The following is a 17,724-nucleotide window of genomic DNA, read 5'->3' as shown; positions in this document are numbered from 1 at the left end:
TGCAAGCATTTTACGTTTTCCTTGGTGGTTTTTAGAAATATGTTAGTATGTTATTTGTGCTTGCTAGAACACTGCTAGGTGGTTGCTATGGCATACAGTGTTAAGGATGGGCGCTAGGAAGTTGCTAAGATGTTCTTTGTGGTCACTATGGTGTTGTTGGTTGGTCAGTTGCTATGTCAGTTGCTATGAGTTATGGTGTTCTGTTTGGTCACTAGGTAGTTGCTGGGGGTTCTTTGTGGTTGCTACATCGTGCTAGTTGGTTGCTAGGGCATTGCTAGGTCTTTGCTATGAGTTATGGTGTTCTGTTTAATCACTAGGTACAGTAGTTGCTAGGGTGTTCTTTGTGGTTGTTACATCATTCTAGTCGGTTGCTAGGGCATTGCTAGGTCTTTGCTATGAGTTATGGTGTTCTCTGTGGTCACTAGGTAGTTGCTAGGGTGTTCTTTGTGGTTGCTACATCGTGCTAGTCGGTTGCTAGGGCATTGCTAGGTCTTTGCTCTGAGTTATGGTGTTCTGTTTGGTCACTAGGTAGTTGCTAGGGTGTTCTTTGTGGTTGTTACATCATGCTAGTCGGTTGCTAGGGCATTGCTAGGTCTTTGCTATGAGTTATGGTGTTCTCTGTGGTCACTAGGTAGTTGCTAGGGTGTTCTTTGTGGTTGCTACATCGTGCTAGTCGGTTGCTAGGGCATTGCTAGGTCTTTGCTCTGAGTTATGGTGTTCTGTTTGGTCAGTAGGTAGTTGCTAGGGTGTTCTTTGTGGTTGCTACATCGTGCTAGTCGGTTGCTAGGGCATTGCTAGGTCTTTGCTCTGAGTTATGGTGTTCTGTTTGGTCACTAGATAGTTGCGAGGGTGTTCTTTGTGGTTGCTACATCGTGCTAGTCGGTTGCTAGGGCATTGCTAGGTCTTTGCTATGAGTTATGGTGTTCTGTTTGGTCAGTAGGTAGTTGCTAGGGTGTTCTTTGTGGTTGTTACATCGTGCTAGTCGGTTGCTAGGGCATTGCTAGGTCTTTGCTATGTGTTATGGTGTTCTGTTTGGTCAGTAGGTAGTTGCTAGGGTGTTCTTTGTGGTTGCCACATCGTGCTAGTCGGTTGCTAGGGCATTGCTAGGTCTTTGCTCTGAGTTATGGTGTTCTGTTTGGTCACTAGATAGTTGCGAGGGTGTTCTTTGTGGTTGTTACAGTGTTGATAATAGGGCTGCATGATAAATCACATGCGTTTATTATGTGCATCTCGCCAGTAAAGCTGGTTCTGTGATATAGTAAATCACAAGTAAATCACTTGTCAGTGAAATACGGCTCTGTGTTTTAACTGCCGCTCCATTGGAAATCAGGTGATGGGGATTTACCGCTAATCACGGAACCGACTTTACTGAGGAGATGTGCATGATCATATCGTTCGATATATTGTCCAGCCCTAGTGGTTACTATGGGATATGCTGTTCAGGGTTGTTGTCCTGGTGCTTGTTAGGCAGATGCTACAGTGGTGTGGTTGCTACAGTCTTGTTAAGTGGGTGCAAGGGTTGTGATAAGAGTTGTACTAAATGAATGGTTACTGTAAGTGTTTTAATTGCATTGGTGCTATGCAGTTTCTATTCTAGTCCCTAGTCAGTGGACCTTAGCTCATTCTACCTCACAAATCCTAACCAATCCCAGCTGATTGGATCTGGAAGGGAACCAATCAGGTCTTCATTTCCCAAAAGCACTGGCACCAGTGCTCTCTATGCGCTACTCAGACTAACAATGCTTTTGAGAGATGCAGCCCAGGACAGCCGCTTTAGATTGTGACATCCAATCACAACCTTGAAGCACATCTCAGCACAGACACATGCATACTAATTTAAGTTCAAGATGCCCTTCACACAGTCAGTCTCAGAATAAACCCCTCTCGATCAATATAACTACTGATTTCCCATACATTCATCCTGCTGGACTGAGAGTAAAAAAAGGACCAGAGTAATATGAGAGAATATGAGAGAAATAGAGCAGCGGGTTATGGAGTGATTACAGTAGGTACTGTAGACATCTGTACTATGTTTTTGTATTTGTGTCTTTGTACTGGGAGTTGTCAAGGTCAAATGGGGACAGCATTGTGTGATTAATCATCAAATTTGGTCACTTTCAATCTCTGTCTACAATAGTTGGATCACACACTTATATACATATATCAAGGACTTTCCATAAAGGCAACAATGACAATAATTCTCACTTACAGTATTATATGCATTAAAATACACTGTTTAAAGTATAAACAAGCAGAATGGAGGGGGGCATCTCTTTAACAAAGAATACAGTTTAAATTCATATGCATCTGAAAACACTTTTAGGTGAGCTTCTGAGTCAGATCTCAACCGTTGAACCCTTTCCATTTTTTCTCAATCCACCCACACTGAGTTGAGTGAGTTTAGTATCATTGGGAGATGAATTCATCTAAATGTCACTTTTATGAGTCTAACTAGCTTTGGAAGAGGAAAACAAATATTGCAAAAAATTGCAGTGGGCCGACACTGCCTGAATCATGCTCACATAAGACAAATATTAGTCAGTTCTTATGCTTGAGGAATTCTGTCACATCAGCTAGGGTCTGAAAGAGAAGAACTGAGATCTGGTATTGGTTGGGACATACTGTACTCTGAGATATGATTGGACAAAGCAGGTTTCGCTCAGTGGCAGAAGACATTAGAGGCATGTAAAGCATAAACAAACTTAATACATGGACTTGGGGTCGAATTATGTGATGAAAGTCGAGTCAAAGTCGACTAGTCGCTGATGACGTCATTAATGAACAAATAATTCTGGAGCTGAGACTCAAAAATCTTGTGCACAGCTATGGCATATGACACAGCGTTGCCCACGTGGCTATTGCTTCTATAATAATGAATTTTTATAGGTTCTTTTGTCTTTGGGTCTTTATATTTCTCACAGATTTCTGCTAGTTCTAAATCAGATACAGATAAAGTAGCACAGTAAATATTACATTCATATGAATAAGAGCTGCACGGTTAATCGTTAAAAGATCGCGATCTCAATTCAGAAACCCACACAATCTCATTTCTAAATGAAAACAACAAATAGAGTCTATTAAACCTTTGACAAAGTCTTATCGGATCATTCAAATCTGTGTTTGCACTGCCGCTGACACAGAGGGAGCAGTTATCATGTTTGGTTAAGAAACATCTTCACAAACTGGTAAAAATTGGTGTATTAAATATATTATATATACACTACCAGTCAAAAGATTTTGAACTGTTAAGATGTATAATGTTTTTTACACCAAGCCTGCATTTATTTGATCCAAAGTACAGCAAAAACGTTACACTTTTGCTGTGCTAGGTACCCCAACAGAAGGGTACCAAAAATGCTACAGTACAGTTCGCTATTTTGGCACCATTCACAACTTCTGACAGAGGAAGCGGAAATAACTGCGTACCGTACAGTAATGTACTGAACCTTACCGCTCAGTGGAAATGAGCCAATACTCTACTGCTAGACTCTTACTAGCTAACCACAGGGGAAAACTGTGTAACAATCTTTAACTGTCTATTAAGGCCATGATATTTTATTAATTAGAAGGATTGCAAACTTGGTGCATTCTCCAAAACATTCTCTATGTCTCAAAACAATTCTTAAAAAATAAAACTATAAAATAAGATAAACCAAATACAAAGCAAGCGAAAACAAAACAAAAATTTTTGTTGATGTGTTATTTTGTAGGCCATCTTATCTTATAAGATAAACCAAATACAAAGCAAGCGAAAACAAAACAAAATTTTTTGTTGATGTGTTATTTTGTAGGCCACAAATCTTTCGAAATACAACAGTGTGCATTCATCTAGTGTCACATTTCTCACATTTTCAAGGGTTTCATTTGCTCCATTTCATCCCTTGTTTACACTCTGACACAGACTTGGCTCCACTCTTTAGGGGGTTGATTACATCTGATTGGCTATAATTTGGTAGCTAAAAATCTGATTGCATGAGAGAGAAAGTGCACAGGAGATTACTGATCAATTCTTCAGTGCTTGTTACAATCTTTCTATATTGTTATACCTCTTTCCTTTCTATGCCAGTTGTGCATTTTGAAGTGTACCTTTATCTGTCTATCATCTATCATCTGTCTATCACCTGGTGCATTGTGGGAGATAATCCTCCAGTCACCTTGGGGTGGAAAGAGGAACTTCAAAGAAGCAAATGCATACACATGAATGCATGTCCATAAAACAGCATGCTGACAGTCAGACTGCAGTCTTCTATCAGTCACTACAGTGCTACTTATCAAGTTTTTATATTGGTAATCAAAACCATACTTGTTTATCATACTAACTGTATACAAAAAATGCTTTCAAAATCAACAAAATGTATAGAACAATTTAGCATATCCTTAAAATGAGTCCAAACTGGAAATAAGGCCATTTTGGTTGAATTTTAGTAATTCAATACACCACAAAAACACATTTTGGATGGTGCAGACTTTCCATTCAAAAAAGTGAATGTGTTCTTAGTTTGAGTCATATTTTTATTTTCATCTTGTGTTGTTTTGTAGAGTTTGAACATGCAGACTTCATTGATGCGTGTCTGTCAACACCAAAAGATTTAGGATAAAATGATACAAAAATAAAGCAATTTTAATTCTGTTTATCTTTACAATACTCTGTTGTAAATAGATGTGCAAATTTTTTTGGGCACGTGACCCATCTGAGCACATTCTGACATAAACATCCATTGACCAATTAGAACAGGAGAAAACAGTTCCAGTTGTTCATTTGGAAGTTAAATTTTACTGTGTACCAGGTTGGTTTCAAACCCATTTAAATATTTACATATGGATTTTACACATTCCTATCCATCAAACACTTTGCCAGAGCTCTGTCTTATACATACTAAAGCAATACATTATGAGAAAAGAAATGATAAATACAGTCATGGCTAAAGGGCATTATCAGGAACAACACATGAACAATTTAAAACATACATTTTTCCTAAGACATTATTTTAAGTTTATATATCACGACATCCTCAGTCTGATGATTTAATCGCTGAAATATCATCTATGGTGCACAGGATCCAAGTAAAAGTGCTGTTACTATATTGCATATTTAGCATGGCTCGAATTCGGTAATGACCAATTAGAAGCCAGAATCAGAATGATCTGTTTTATAAGTGCCATGATGCTTAAGGTCTTACAACTGCATTGAAATATCAGACATGCATAATTACAGACAAATGCACTGAAATTAGATCAAACGTGTTTAGCAGCAGAACTAAGCTCTAGAATGGTTCAAAACCACAGACAGAAAATAATTTCTTAAACCAATCTGCATAAAAATCACAAATGGAAAGTTATCAAGACTATCAAAGCCTTAAAATGCGGTTATAGTTACCATAGGTGCAGTTACAACACAACCGGAGAACCAGCAGAACCTCCATGACAAACTTCCAGTGATCCTGCAGACTGCTCTCTCACTACTTCATCCTCATTTTTGCACCCCCTTTTATCCGTCCCTCACAAACACCACCAAGACATAGAGAGAGCGAGAGAGAGAGAGAGAGAGAGAGAGAGAGAGACTCTTGCTCTCCAAACCACTCAGAATGAGCAAGCGCGCACTCTTCCTCACACTCACACACATTTGAGTTGTGGATGCTGCATACACAAGTAGGAAAGATGTAGAGCTGAACTCATTCTTAAAGAGACACTGCTCGCAGTTCACTCATTCAAACAGAAGCATCCACTCTCTCAATGAACCATCAATCAACACACATTTTACTGCACTGTAAATGCAGATCGCTCATGCATGTCACACACATCACTGATCAATAGATACACTCTTACCCTCCATGGTGGCGGATGTGGGGCAGTCCTTGGATTCTTTAGGACCTTTAACTTTCAGATTCTGTCGACAGAGAAGATGCACACTAGAAATATACACAGACAGAAGCACACACACACATACAGAGCTCATGCCTGGCTCGGGCAGCAGAATGTGACGAATACTTCCTGTATGGAATAATGAAGAGAAATGTGATGGAGAAGGCTTCTTGTGTATGTATGTGTGCGTGTGTGAGCAAATGCACCAAGCTGATGATTATAACTAGATCTACATTAAAGGGTTAGTTCACCCAAAAATGAAAATTATGTCATTAATAACTCACCCTTATCCTGTTCCAAACATGTAAGACCTCCTTTTATCTTCGGAACACAGTTTAAGATATTTTAGATTTAGTCAGAGAGCTCTCAGTGCCTCCATTGAAGCTGTGTGTACGGTATACTGTCCATGTCCAGAAAGGTAAGAAAAACATCATCAAAGTAGTCCATGTGACATCAGAGGGTCGGTTGGAATTTTTTGAAGCATCGAAAATACATTTTGGTCCAAAAATAGCAAAAACGACAACTTTATTCAGCATTGTCTTCTCTTCCGTGTCTGTTGTGAGAGAGAGTTCAAATCCGCATTAATCCACAAATGACTTAAGCTGTTAACTTTTTTAATGTGGCTGACACTCCCTCTAAGTATAAACAAACCAATATCCCGGAGTTCATGTACTCAAACACTACATTGACTGAACTGCTGTGAAGAGAGAACTGAAGATGAACACCAAGCCGAGCCAGATAACGAACAAAACATTGACTCGTTCACGAGTCAAGAACCGTTTCTGTCAGACGCGTCCGATTCGTGAACCGAGGAGCTGATGATACTGCGCATGTGTGATTCAGCGTGAAGCAGACCGACACACAGAGCGTCTGAACTGAACTGATTCTGTGCTAGTCTTATGAGCCCGCGCGGGTAAACCGAAGGCTTGAATCAAGGGCAATCATCGCAAATGACGCCATTATGTCGAGCGCAAAAGAACCGGTGAACCATTTTCTTCAACCAGTTTATTGAATCGAACTGTCCGAAAGAACTACTGGTGATCCGAACTCCGATGCAACCGGTTCTTGACTCGTGAACGAGTCAGTCTATTGTTCGTTATCTGGCTCGGCTCGGTGTTCATCTTCACAGCAGTTCATTCAGTGTACTGTTTGAGTGCATGCATTTCTCCGGGATATTGGTTTGTTTGAACTCAGAGGGAGTGTCAGACACATTTAAAAAAAAGTTAACAAGTCATTTGTGGATTAATGCGTATTAGAGATGCGAACCGTTTAAAACGATTCAGTTCGATTTGGTCAACTGAATGATTCGTTTGCGAACTGGATATCCAGACTGTTTTGATTTGAACTCTCTCTCACACAGACAAGGAAGTGAAGACAATGCTAAATAAAGTCGTAGTTTTTGCTATTTTTGGACCAAAATGTATTTTCGATGCTTCAAAAAATTCCAACGGACCCTCTGATGTCACATGGACTACTTTGATGATGTTTTTCTTACCTTTCTGGACATGGACACTATACCGTACACAAAGCTTCAATGGAGGGACTGAGAGCTCTCGGACTAACTCTAAAATATCTTAAACTGTGTTCCGAAGATAAAAGGAGGTCTTACATGTTTGGAACAGCATATGGGTGAGTTATTAATGACATAATTTTCATTTTTGGGCGAACAAATCCTTTAAGTGATGTAAATGCCTTACAATAATGTTGCTATGCGGATGTCCTGAGAAGCTTTTGCAAACTGCCATGTGGTTGCTAGGGTGTTACAAGGTCAAAAGGGTCCACCTCCCATGATATATCGGGGAGGTTTAGATATGGCTGGATGGTTCCAATGTGAGATTTTTACCCATTTAATCATCTGCCAAACAAGTCTGAGGCATCAAAATGTGACGCAGATGCAGGACACAATGTGAGCATTTTAATTGTTAAAGTTGGGGGGGTTGTTCAAATAAGTATGAGAAATAGTAATAGCGAAACAAACACCACTAATATTGTGTGTATAATGGATATCTGAATGTTTTGAAGAGCTTGATGCTGTTAAAAAAATAATGTTTCCGAACCTTTAATCAGGGTTTATTATAGAATGTATGAATGAATTCATTCTTTTTAAAAAGTCAACATTCAAAAACATGATTTCTTAATGCCAAATTTGTAAATTAATAAAAATGACCTCTAAATTTAAGGTATGGTTTGAACGAATCAGTTGAGGAAACACATTCTTAAAGACAGTCACATGTTTATTGTTTAGCCATTTTGAACAAATTCTGAACAAATGGCAGTTTCAGTTACATATTTAAAAGTAATCTGTCATCTATTTGTTCCATCATTTTATATCTATATTCAAAATGTTAGACACAGATTTTCATTTACATTGGGGAAAATGTAATACTAATCAGTGACTAAACAACGGTTAATCTGGACCATTTCAAACATTAGCTCCTCATTAGTGAAGGGTGGTAATGCAGACAGTAATGATCAGGCCTATAGTGGCGGGTGTTAGGAGGCAGATGAGCTCACCTCAGAGATCTTCTGAAACTGGCTGTTGGCCTGGCTGCATTTTTCTGCCGTCTCCACTGCCATTTTATAGTTGTCCACAAAGGCTTTGTACACACCGAGCTGACTGGCCTAAGAAACAAGCAGCAAAAATCTGTGTTAAATGCAGTACAATTACACAGACAGAAAGAGAAAGGTGGAGGTACGAGAAAACCAGAGAAGAGGAGGAAAAGATTGGAAGAACTAGAAGCAGGATACATAAGGATGAAAAAGACTGAAAAATGGCAATGCTGAAACATTAATTTCATCTGTAGGCCCTTTTAGAAAATTCATCAAAGTGTGTTCACAGTGGACGCTTTCTGCTGTAGCGAGGTCATCCTCAGGATAAGACATGAGATACAGACAACAGAGTTTCTGCTGAGAGCTCTGGAGAATGAAAGACTGAGACGGGGAGTTTAAAGCAGACTTCATCACACCACTACAGATCATTTGCTGTAATAGCAGTCAGAGGAACATGAAGAACTGTTATGAAGCCCATACAGAGTGAAGCACAACCATCCTGGGGCCTGAAATTAAAACACAAGGTGTGTCATTTCTTCAGCACTAGCATCGTCAAAAGTAATTGAGCAATAAATAAATAAATAAATAAATAATAATTTGTTAAAACTCCCAGCAAGTTTTGCCCCAAAGTCAGGATGATCTAAAAGAGAAATGTTTCGATGTTAACAAGCCAAAATGTAACTGTGTTTCAAATCCAGATGGCTGTGAGCTTATAGCAGTATAATGAGTATTAAGCCTGCCTGTAAAATCTTGTAAAACTTGTCATTTTCAATACTGTTCCATAGCTCTCTTATCAAGGCTTTTTTTAAATTATCATATCAATTATCAACTTTATTATTATTTTTAAATGTATCTGACAAGTTTACAAACTGTACAAAATAACCAGGTACACTTAAAAAAAACTGTAGAAAATAAAAAACAATAAAGCCATTGGCTTATTTCCATTGCAGTCCTCACTGTTAATATAAAGGACATAGACTATGTACAGAAGTCCAGAAGAAATAAAAAACAATATCTCCTAACAAAACATTATTTAAAAAAAATAAAAAGTATTTTATTCCCTTTACTAACACTGTATGCAAAACATAGTTTTTCCCCATCAAACTTTTAAACTTACATGGACAAATATTAAAATTCCTACCCCTAGTATCATAAGAAAGTTGTTGTCTCACTCTATGAAAGTCATTTTCTAAATAACCTGGAACCACATTATTTATAAAAAAAAATGTGTCTTTGCCATTAAAAAAAAACACTCTTTTCCATAGTTAACAAACTCAAATCCTTAAAACACTGACTACACAAATGTGTTTGAGAACGAATTCTAAAAATTATTCTAACTAATTTGTTTTAAGCCTCTTGTAATTTATCTTTCATAACCTGGAAACAACTACTACACTAGAAAGAGGTAGCAATCAAAATGGGGTTGAATCAAGGCCCCTGAAAACAATTTTAAGGAATGAACATCCATAAGTTGACTTGCCTCGCCAAAAACCTAATTTTACAACGTTTTCATTAATACTAATAATAATAAGAGAATGACTTCAGTTTTACCTATATGTAGATAAAGTTTATTGTCTAAAACCATTTGGACATCTCTTGTAACAGCAAACTCATTATTTTCTCCAGAACCCTTTTATCTTGATGAAATACTAAAATTGCTGCATCATCAGCATAAAGAAAAGGTTACACTGAACATGCTGCTTTAAGAAAATGTATATATAAGAGAAAAAAACAATGGACCTAAAATACTCCCTTGAGGAACTCCACAATTGATTGATAAAGAACCAGACATCAACCCTCTGACTTTTGTCATCAAGATAGGACTAAACTCCCCTCTAGTAGTACACTAAACTGTATATATTATGGAAGGACATTACACTATTTAATTTAAATATAGTAAAAAAACAAGCATAACAACTGGTACAATTAATTTTATTTTTTGATGTAATATTTCTGCTCTGAAAATTTGGAAAATATAGTTTCACTCCAAACTAATGATTTCTATCACCTAAACTCATTTGATTTAAAACATCCCAAATATAATTTTTTAAGTTTAAAGCTGTAGTTCTTATTTTTCAAATGGTTTTTTTTTTAAGCCAGATGCCGGTATCTTAAACAGCAGGTTGGCAATTGGCAGATACAGTATAAAGCTGATATATAAAGATATATACATGTGACCCTGGACCACAAAACAACAGGATAAATTATTATTATTATTATTTTTGTAATTTATAAATCATCTGAAAGCTGAATAAATAAGCTTGTTAGGATAGGACAATATTTGGTCAAGATACAACTATTTGAAATTCTGAGATCTGAGGCTGCAAAATGAGCATTGCATATTACAAAACAAAAATTACGTTTTGATATATATATACGGTATGAAATTAACAAAATATCTTTATGGAACATGATTTTTACTTAATGATTACTTAATAATTTTTGTCATAAAAGTAAAATTGGATCATTTTGATCCATACAATGTATTGTTGGCTATTGCTACAAAAATACTCATCCTACTTATTACTGGTTTTGTGCTCCAGGTCCACATATTATATTACACTATCTAATTTAAAGATAGTAAATAACATAATAATAACAACTGCTGCAATTAACTTTATTATTTGATGTAAAATTTACTAGAGAAATTGCAAATAATTTGTATTTTATCATTATAAATAAATTTAACTCAATAAATGTGAAATGTATATATATATATATATATATATATATGAATTAAATTATGTATTCTTAAAGACTAGACAACACATAGAGTATACAGGACAAAGTGATTATGAAACAGATATTACATGGCAGCCAACTGGATCTAATAGATCTAACATTGTGGAACTTATTATAAAGGCCATGGCGATATATTCCTTAACCACTAGTTCAGATTTAACAAAGCAAAAAGATCGAAGTCATTCAAAAACACCACTGTCATTCAAACTCTAACTTGACCTCTAGCTCGCTCTTTCTTCTTTCTATTGTCTTATGATCCATCTTCTCTGTGGTGATTCCTGACTTGTGTAAGCTAATGGATAGCTGTATATTTGTGCCCTGAACTGAGAACTGCATGATGAGACCCTGTGTTCTCAATCTCCATCCCAGCATGCTCTTCTCTCCCGCTGCTTGAGAGAAGTCTGAAACACAACACATCACACGGACATGCTGTCGTCACCTAGCAACCACGCTCTGACTCTTCACCAAGCGTGTCCACAGACGAGCGCTGATACGCACGCACACGTCACAAAGACGAAGTCAAGAGAGAAACATTTGTGGGAAGAGAAGTGCAGAGCTAATGAATGGGGGAGTGAGAAAGAAAGAAAGAAAGAGTGAAGGGTGACTAATAGAGAGAAACTCTGCCTCTCTCCAATCCAATCCGTCTGGATTTGCTCATCCTAAACCTTTCCTTCTGTTCAAAAACTAAACTTTTTTCTTCTTGTCTTCCTCTTTTAGTCTTATTCTTTTGTGCTTCTTTTCCTCTTCACTAAATTTCCAGAGCAATAGGGAGCCTGTAATTACTCCATCTGCTAACTCAACCACTGTCACAATGTTTTACTAATCGTCTGTGTGTGTGTGTGTGTGTGTGTGTGTCTGTTTGTGGAGAAAAATCTTTAGAAAAGTCCTGTTGCATAACCTCCTGCCATCTGCTGTTTGGTTAAAGAGATAAATGAAGTGTAACCTGTGATGAAAATCCATCCAGAGTAGAACAGAATGAATTTAACAGCACAAGATAACTTACATTTACAATGCATTCTTTATTGTTTTGTTGTTTATTTGAGTTGTAATGTTTTATACTATGTATTTTTATATTGGTACTAATAAATAAGATTAATTAACTTATACTTGCATTGATTTTGTGTTAAACAGTGGACAAAATGATTGGATAATTTTTACTAGAATATTTTTTAGTCCATAAACATTTGAAATCTGCTTAGCAACAACAGTTTTTGGGCCTTACAATGGTTCCCCTAACTGGAAGGGGAAATCACATTTACAAGTCATGCAGAAAATACTTAATTTTTGAGATACACGTCAAATATTGTCAAAAGGATTAAAAATATTCAGATACATATTCTATATCACTCAGCTTTACTAAACACAAAAGACCAGAATGTTGTGGGCCACTTAACGTTTAACTCTACGTAAATCACCTGTTGTTCACATATCAAGACCCTTAGTGATTGTTATGTGAATATGCTAATATGCTACTTTAGCTATGAGTTACTTTAGTAGAGTATAGTACTGTATATTCCTGGTCCTATTTAACTCATATGGTATCATTCAACAGCTTGAAGTCATTAAGATTTTTCTTTTAAGAAATGTAACATTTTCTTCATCATTTCATAACAGATTTCCATTTAAAAATAAATGCTGCTCTTATGAATGTTCAGTTCATCCGAGAAAAAGAAAATGGGGAAAAAATGGATCACAGTTTCCACTGTATTTTGCTCAAATAAATGTAGCCTGTGTGAGCATTCCATAAGAAACTGTCAAAACAAATCTTACCCAACCCAAGCTTTTGAATGGTAGTGCATTTTAAATCTTGATATTCCCAACATTCAGCACACACACAAAAAAAAACCTGAACATCCATTAATGTAATTCAACTGAAAATAAATAGAAAACAAACAAGATTAATAAAAATTTTAAATGCAGTTTGAAGAGAGAGCTAACTCCAGCAATGTGCTCCATCTAGAGTCCGTCAATGAGATATGCAATAGTCCACACCTAGACAGCTTCCCAGTCATCATAAACATGTGGCTTCTCTAGTTAATGCAAACACATGCACAGTCTGCAAACACACAGGCCTAAATAATGCTGAGTGTTTCATTTTCATCTGGCACTACTTAGACATCTTCTCTCTGCTGTTTCTTTCCGTCTCAACAGATGCTCTTCTATCTTTCAACTCTCAAAGAAAGATGATTCTTATCAAGTGCATTTATGTAGTCTGGCAAAGTGTATTCTAGATATTCTAGACCAAACAGTACATGTCCATATAAAGAGAGATCAATATATAATGCAAGAGTCTCAAAGAAGGCTGAACCCAATGTTCAAGTAAAAAGCACACTATGACTGACTAAAATCTTTACGTATGAAATAAGCATTACATTGGGAAATCAAATATTTTTAGTATAATATTTGTGCATTTACTATAACAGCCGCCAAGACTAATATGATGATTTGTTGCATATTAAGGCTCATTCACACCAAGCATGATAACTATAAAGATAATGATAAAGATAAAGATATAATTCTAAAAATCGTTCTCAATATTAAAGAATAGGAGAGTCCACTCAACAACTATAACGATAAAGGACTATTTTTTCCAGCTGATGAATGATACAAACATTGACATCCAATCAGAATCCATCCTGCTATAACGAGCTCGAGAATTTAAAGCAGCAGACGCACTTGAATAAACACATGCTATCGTTCACTGGTGGGGATGCTAATATCATTATCATTATAGCTATCTTTATAGCTATCGTTCTTGGTGTGAACGGGGCTTTAGCATTTTGTGCTTCTTAATATTATTCTGGAAACCGGGATTTTTTTCTTTCTGAATTTCTGTTTGTTCTTTCAGAATTTTCAGAAAGTGTTCAAGAACAGCATTTTATTAAAAATTTTATTTTTTTAAAACATTATAAAATTATTTTATGTTAATTTTGATCAATTTAATGCTAAATAAAAGTGTTATTTTCACTTGTGTTCACATCAGGGTTGCCAGGTTTTCACAACAAATCCTGCCCAGTTGCTTCTTAAAATCATTCCAAAACTAGCCCAATCGCGTTTCCAGGAGGTTCCCCGAAAAAAATTCCTTCAAGCGGTTAAAATATACATTTTTGGGAAGGGTTGCCTTGGTAAAATTAGCATTTTAGGGGCTAAATATCACGTTATTGGTATTGGGGTTGCTTCAAACCGCGGACATGAAAAACAATCGCAGACTTATTAGATATACTTCTAATTACAGGAGCGTCTTTACTGATGAGATGTGCATGAAAATCGCATTCGATTTTTGCACAGCCCTAACTGACCCTAAACATTTGGTCTGTAGTGTACACTACATAGAGGGTCACTGTATTTGGAATTACCATCTAGGGCCTTTGGACAGTGTGTTTGGCAGGACACAGGTGCACTCACCAGTTTCTGGAAAAGATGTCCGACAGTGACCTTCTCATCCCACTGCTGAATGTTGGGAGAAAGAGCATCGTAAAACTCCTTATGGATCTCAAAGATGTCTTGGATCATGAAGAAAATAGTGTCAATCTGCTCCATTGTCAGCACTGGCTTTGATGTAGTAGCTGTGGCTTTAAGAGGCTTCATGGGCTGAGAGAGAGAGAAAGAGAGGTCAGTTAGTTAACATGTTCACTACTCACATGCATTTATATATTAAAGGTACAATTTGTAAGATATTTGCAGTAAAATATCCAGTGCTCAGTGCAGTTGCTTGCGACTTTAGTTACCCTTTGTTACCGCCTTTACTGATGTAGAAACCATGTGACAACAGTGTCATGTGAACAAATGCGGAAGCAGCTTCGCAACAAACTTCAACCAGAAAGAGATGCCGATCTCACTTGTTTTACTCGACAGGTGAGTTGTTTTGATTCGTATCTTAACAGAAAACGTATGCTATTATAACGATCAACAAGATCAGTATATTGGGGTATAAACAGCAAACACGGGGCATCGAGTCTCTAGACCCGTCGTGTCTTTGCATTGACTTTGTAATCTACTTGCGCAAATCGTTGAACGAGTTTAATCCATGATTTATCTTTCCGTCTGATTGATGGCCGTCAGCGGTTGGGTAGAAGACAACAAATCCCATTAATCCACACTCCTTCAGCATCATCAAACTACGCGATTGTTATTGTTTTGGTAGTGCGCTCTCTAGTGGCAGGTCCTACAACCTGTACCTTTAAGTAATGCATTTTAATGTTAAGTAAAAAATGACACTACTCAAAATCCTTAAATTCAGTAATAAATGACTGAGCGTTAACATAAAAACGCATGTGGTTTGGTTATGTGACCGCTGATAATAATAATGGCACTGTTGCACCTTGTGTACTTTCTACCCACAACCAACTGCCCAGCAATCACTTCTGGGGTGATTTAAACGGAATTAAACCATGAAGTCCTCTTCAATGCATTTAGTTCTGCCAAAATTCATGTAGTTCTCATGTAGTGCACATTAACTGGCGGGTCAATTTCCCTATCCATTTCCTGTGAATTGATGTATCGTATAACATTCATGTCTTTTGCTTTTTCAGTGTCGACTAAACAGGGCAGAGGGGTGCTCTGTGTGTTTGTAAATCTGACAAGAGAAACCACATGAACAAACATTGCACTGCACATGTGTTCTTTTTTCAGGGCTGATAACACTGTCTTTAAGTGCAGGATGGTTATTTTCAGATAAGCGTGACTCATTGTAAGTTGCTCTCCTCTGCATCATGATACTGCTTGACAAACGCAGTTTTTTTCCCTGTACTGATATATTTCTGATTAAAGCAGGAAGTTTGAGCGGGGCATGTCAAAGAGCCTGTTTCTTTTAAAATCACCCATAATCTTTTGTTGCATCTAAGTCACAAACCATGATGTTTTGCAGCTCAATGTGAGTCATCTGTAGTCAGTTTTGGGGAGCATATGATTGGATCAGAAATACATTTTGTCCAGAGAACGATTTACAGTGACATTTGGAAGGCATAAACACTGAGAATTATCCAGGGTTTAGTAGGATTTTTGAATTCTACTTTCTGAAGGCCAAATGAAGTGCTTTTGTTTTCTCCTAGATACACACAGCATCTCCCTGACATGGCTGCTTCAACACTAACTGAGGTTACTGAAACCATGCCTTCTTTCTTTGCGTGAACATTTGGACAGCATTATGCAAATATTTCCACATAATTACATAGACGCGTGGGTGCATGTTTGAATGAGCTGTTTTAGGGGAGCGTGGCAGAGTAATAATCTTTATAAAGAATATCTCTTTGATTTGAGACTTTATTCTTTGCAACTTTACAGATCTCCAAGATCTTGTAACACTTTAAAGAGAAATAAAAAATTTAAATAGCATCATATGATCCCTTTGAGGAACATGGGCTGAGAAAAATCTTCTTAATTATTGCTTAATCATCATTAAAATCAACTTCATTCAAAACAAGTTTTCATTCCTATCTGTTCTTGTTTTAAGCATAAACTCATTTAATTTGTTTTCAGTTTATCAGACAACATCTCCATCTCCAGCGAATGTATCTTTATTTAAGGATGTTTAGATATTTTTTTACTGAAAACAAGACAAATATACAAAAAAAAACAGAAAGATAAAACATTGTAGCAATCAATGCAACATCTAATGCAACGACTTCATGAATCCAAGAATTTTTGCTCGGATTTAAGACATTTTTGAGGCTTTAATACGTGCTATTTCATAGTTTTGATGAACTATTCTAAAAATAGCAATAACCTAAAGGAATAGCCACACAACTTTGAACTATAGCGTAAAAATTAATCTCTCATGGACAAGTAGTGGAAAGTGCATTTATCAGTGCCATATGTGCAGTGGTCTCTGTCAGAAAACACATTACTGGATATTCACAATCTTATCAGTAGTGCCAGACATCTGACATCGGCACGACAGGAATCAAGTTCCCCTCTGTCATTCCAAGAAATGACTGGAGAAGATTAATAAACCTGTGCTTGCTCTGCCACAGTATTTGTAGCTGTTTCCTTGCAGGTCCAAACTGCTGAGTAATGTTTGGACAGGAAGTGTGCAGCAGAGAGCAGACACATAAGAACACCCATTTTTACCTTCATTCATCAGCAATTTGCTTAAAGGAAGACAGGAGATATCCAGGTGTTCTTTGAAGACTGTAACAGCAGGTAGCACAGTGTGTGTCCTGCGTAATGAGCACACTTAAAAAATACAGTGGATTTGTGTGCTTGTTACTAGTTTGTTCTGTTTAAAGGTTTATTTTTGCTCTGTGTCCACTCTTATAAAACTCAATGAATGATATAGATATCCAGGTATATCGGTATCTAGGTGGGCCGATACCGATATTAGGGAGTAAAAAAAAGGCAGATTCCGATATATCAGCTGATATTCTTTGTTTATATTATAGTACAGTACCAGTCAAATGTTTGGACACATTTGACTGGTACTATATATAGAATACAGTATCTACATATAAACAGAATATGATTCAACTCCATTCAACTTTATTCAGTTCATTTCACTTCAGAACATTAATTCACTGATTTGCGGTACTGTCTTTACACACAGGCGAAACTTACTAGAGAAGTGTGAAGTTT

General features: G+C 36.8%; 1 protein-coding gene across 5 annotated transcripts in view; it reads right to left on the bottom strand.

Moving 5' to 3' along the window:
• The window catches only part of LOC127957413 (active breakpoint cluster region-related protein), a 186,693-nt gene that overhangs the window by 83,087 nt on the left and 85,882 nt on the right, over window positions 1-17,724 (bottom strand). For 4 of the 5 annotated variants that reach the window (XM_052555941.1, XM_052555942.1, XM_052555943.1 and 1 more), the window contains 3 exons: window positions 14,560-14,745; window positions 8,377-8,484; window positions 5,827-5,887 (listed from right to left, as the gene is read on the bottom strand). In XM_052555941.1, the coding sequence (XP_052411901.1) occupies window positions 5,827-5,887; window positions 8,377-8,484; window positions 14,560-14,745 (355 nt within the window). Of the gene's footprint in view, window positions 1-5,377; window positions 5,735-5,826; window positions 5,888-8,376; window positions 8,485-14,559; window positions 14,746-17,724 lie in introns of those variants that run through there. The other variant, XM_052555945.1, reaches the window with a different exon arrangement.

This window comes from Carassius gibelio, chromosome B5, assembly GCF_023724105.1.
Source record: "Carassius gibelio isolate Cgi1373 ecotype wild population from Czech Republic chromosome B5, carGib1.2-hapl.c, whole genome shotgun sequence".
Taxonomy (NCBI): domain Eukaryota; kingdom Metazoa; phylum Chordata; class Actinopteri; order Cypriniformes; family Cyprinidae; genus Carassius; species Carassius gibelio.
Note: the sequence above shows the minus strand (reverse complement) of the source record. Positions and strands in the feature narration are given on the sequence as shown.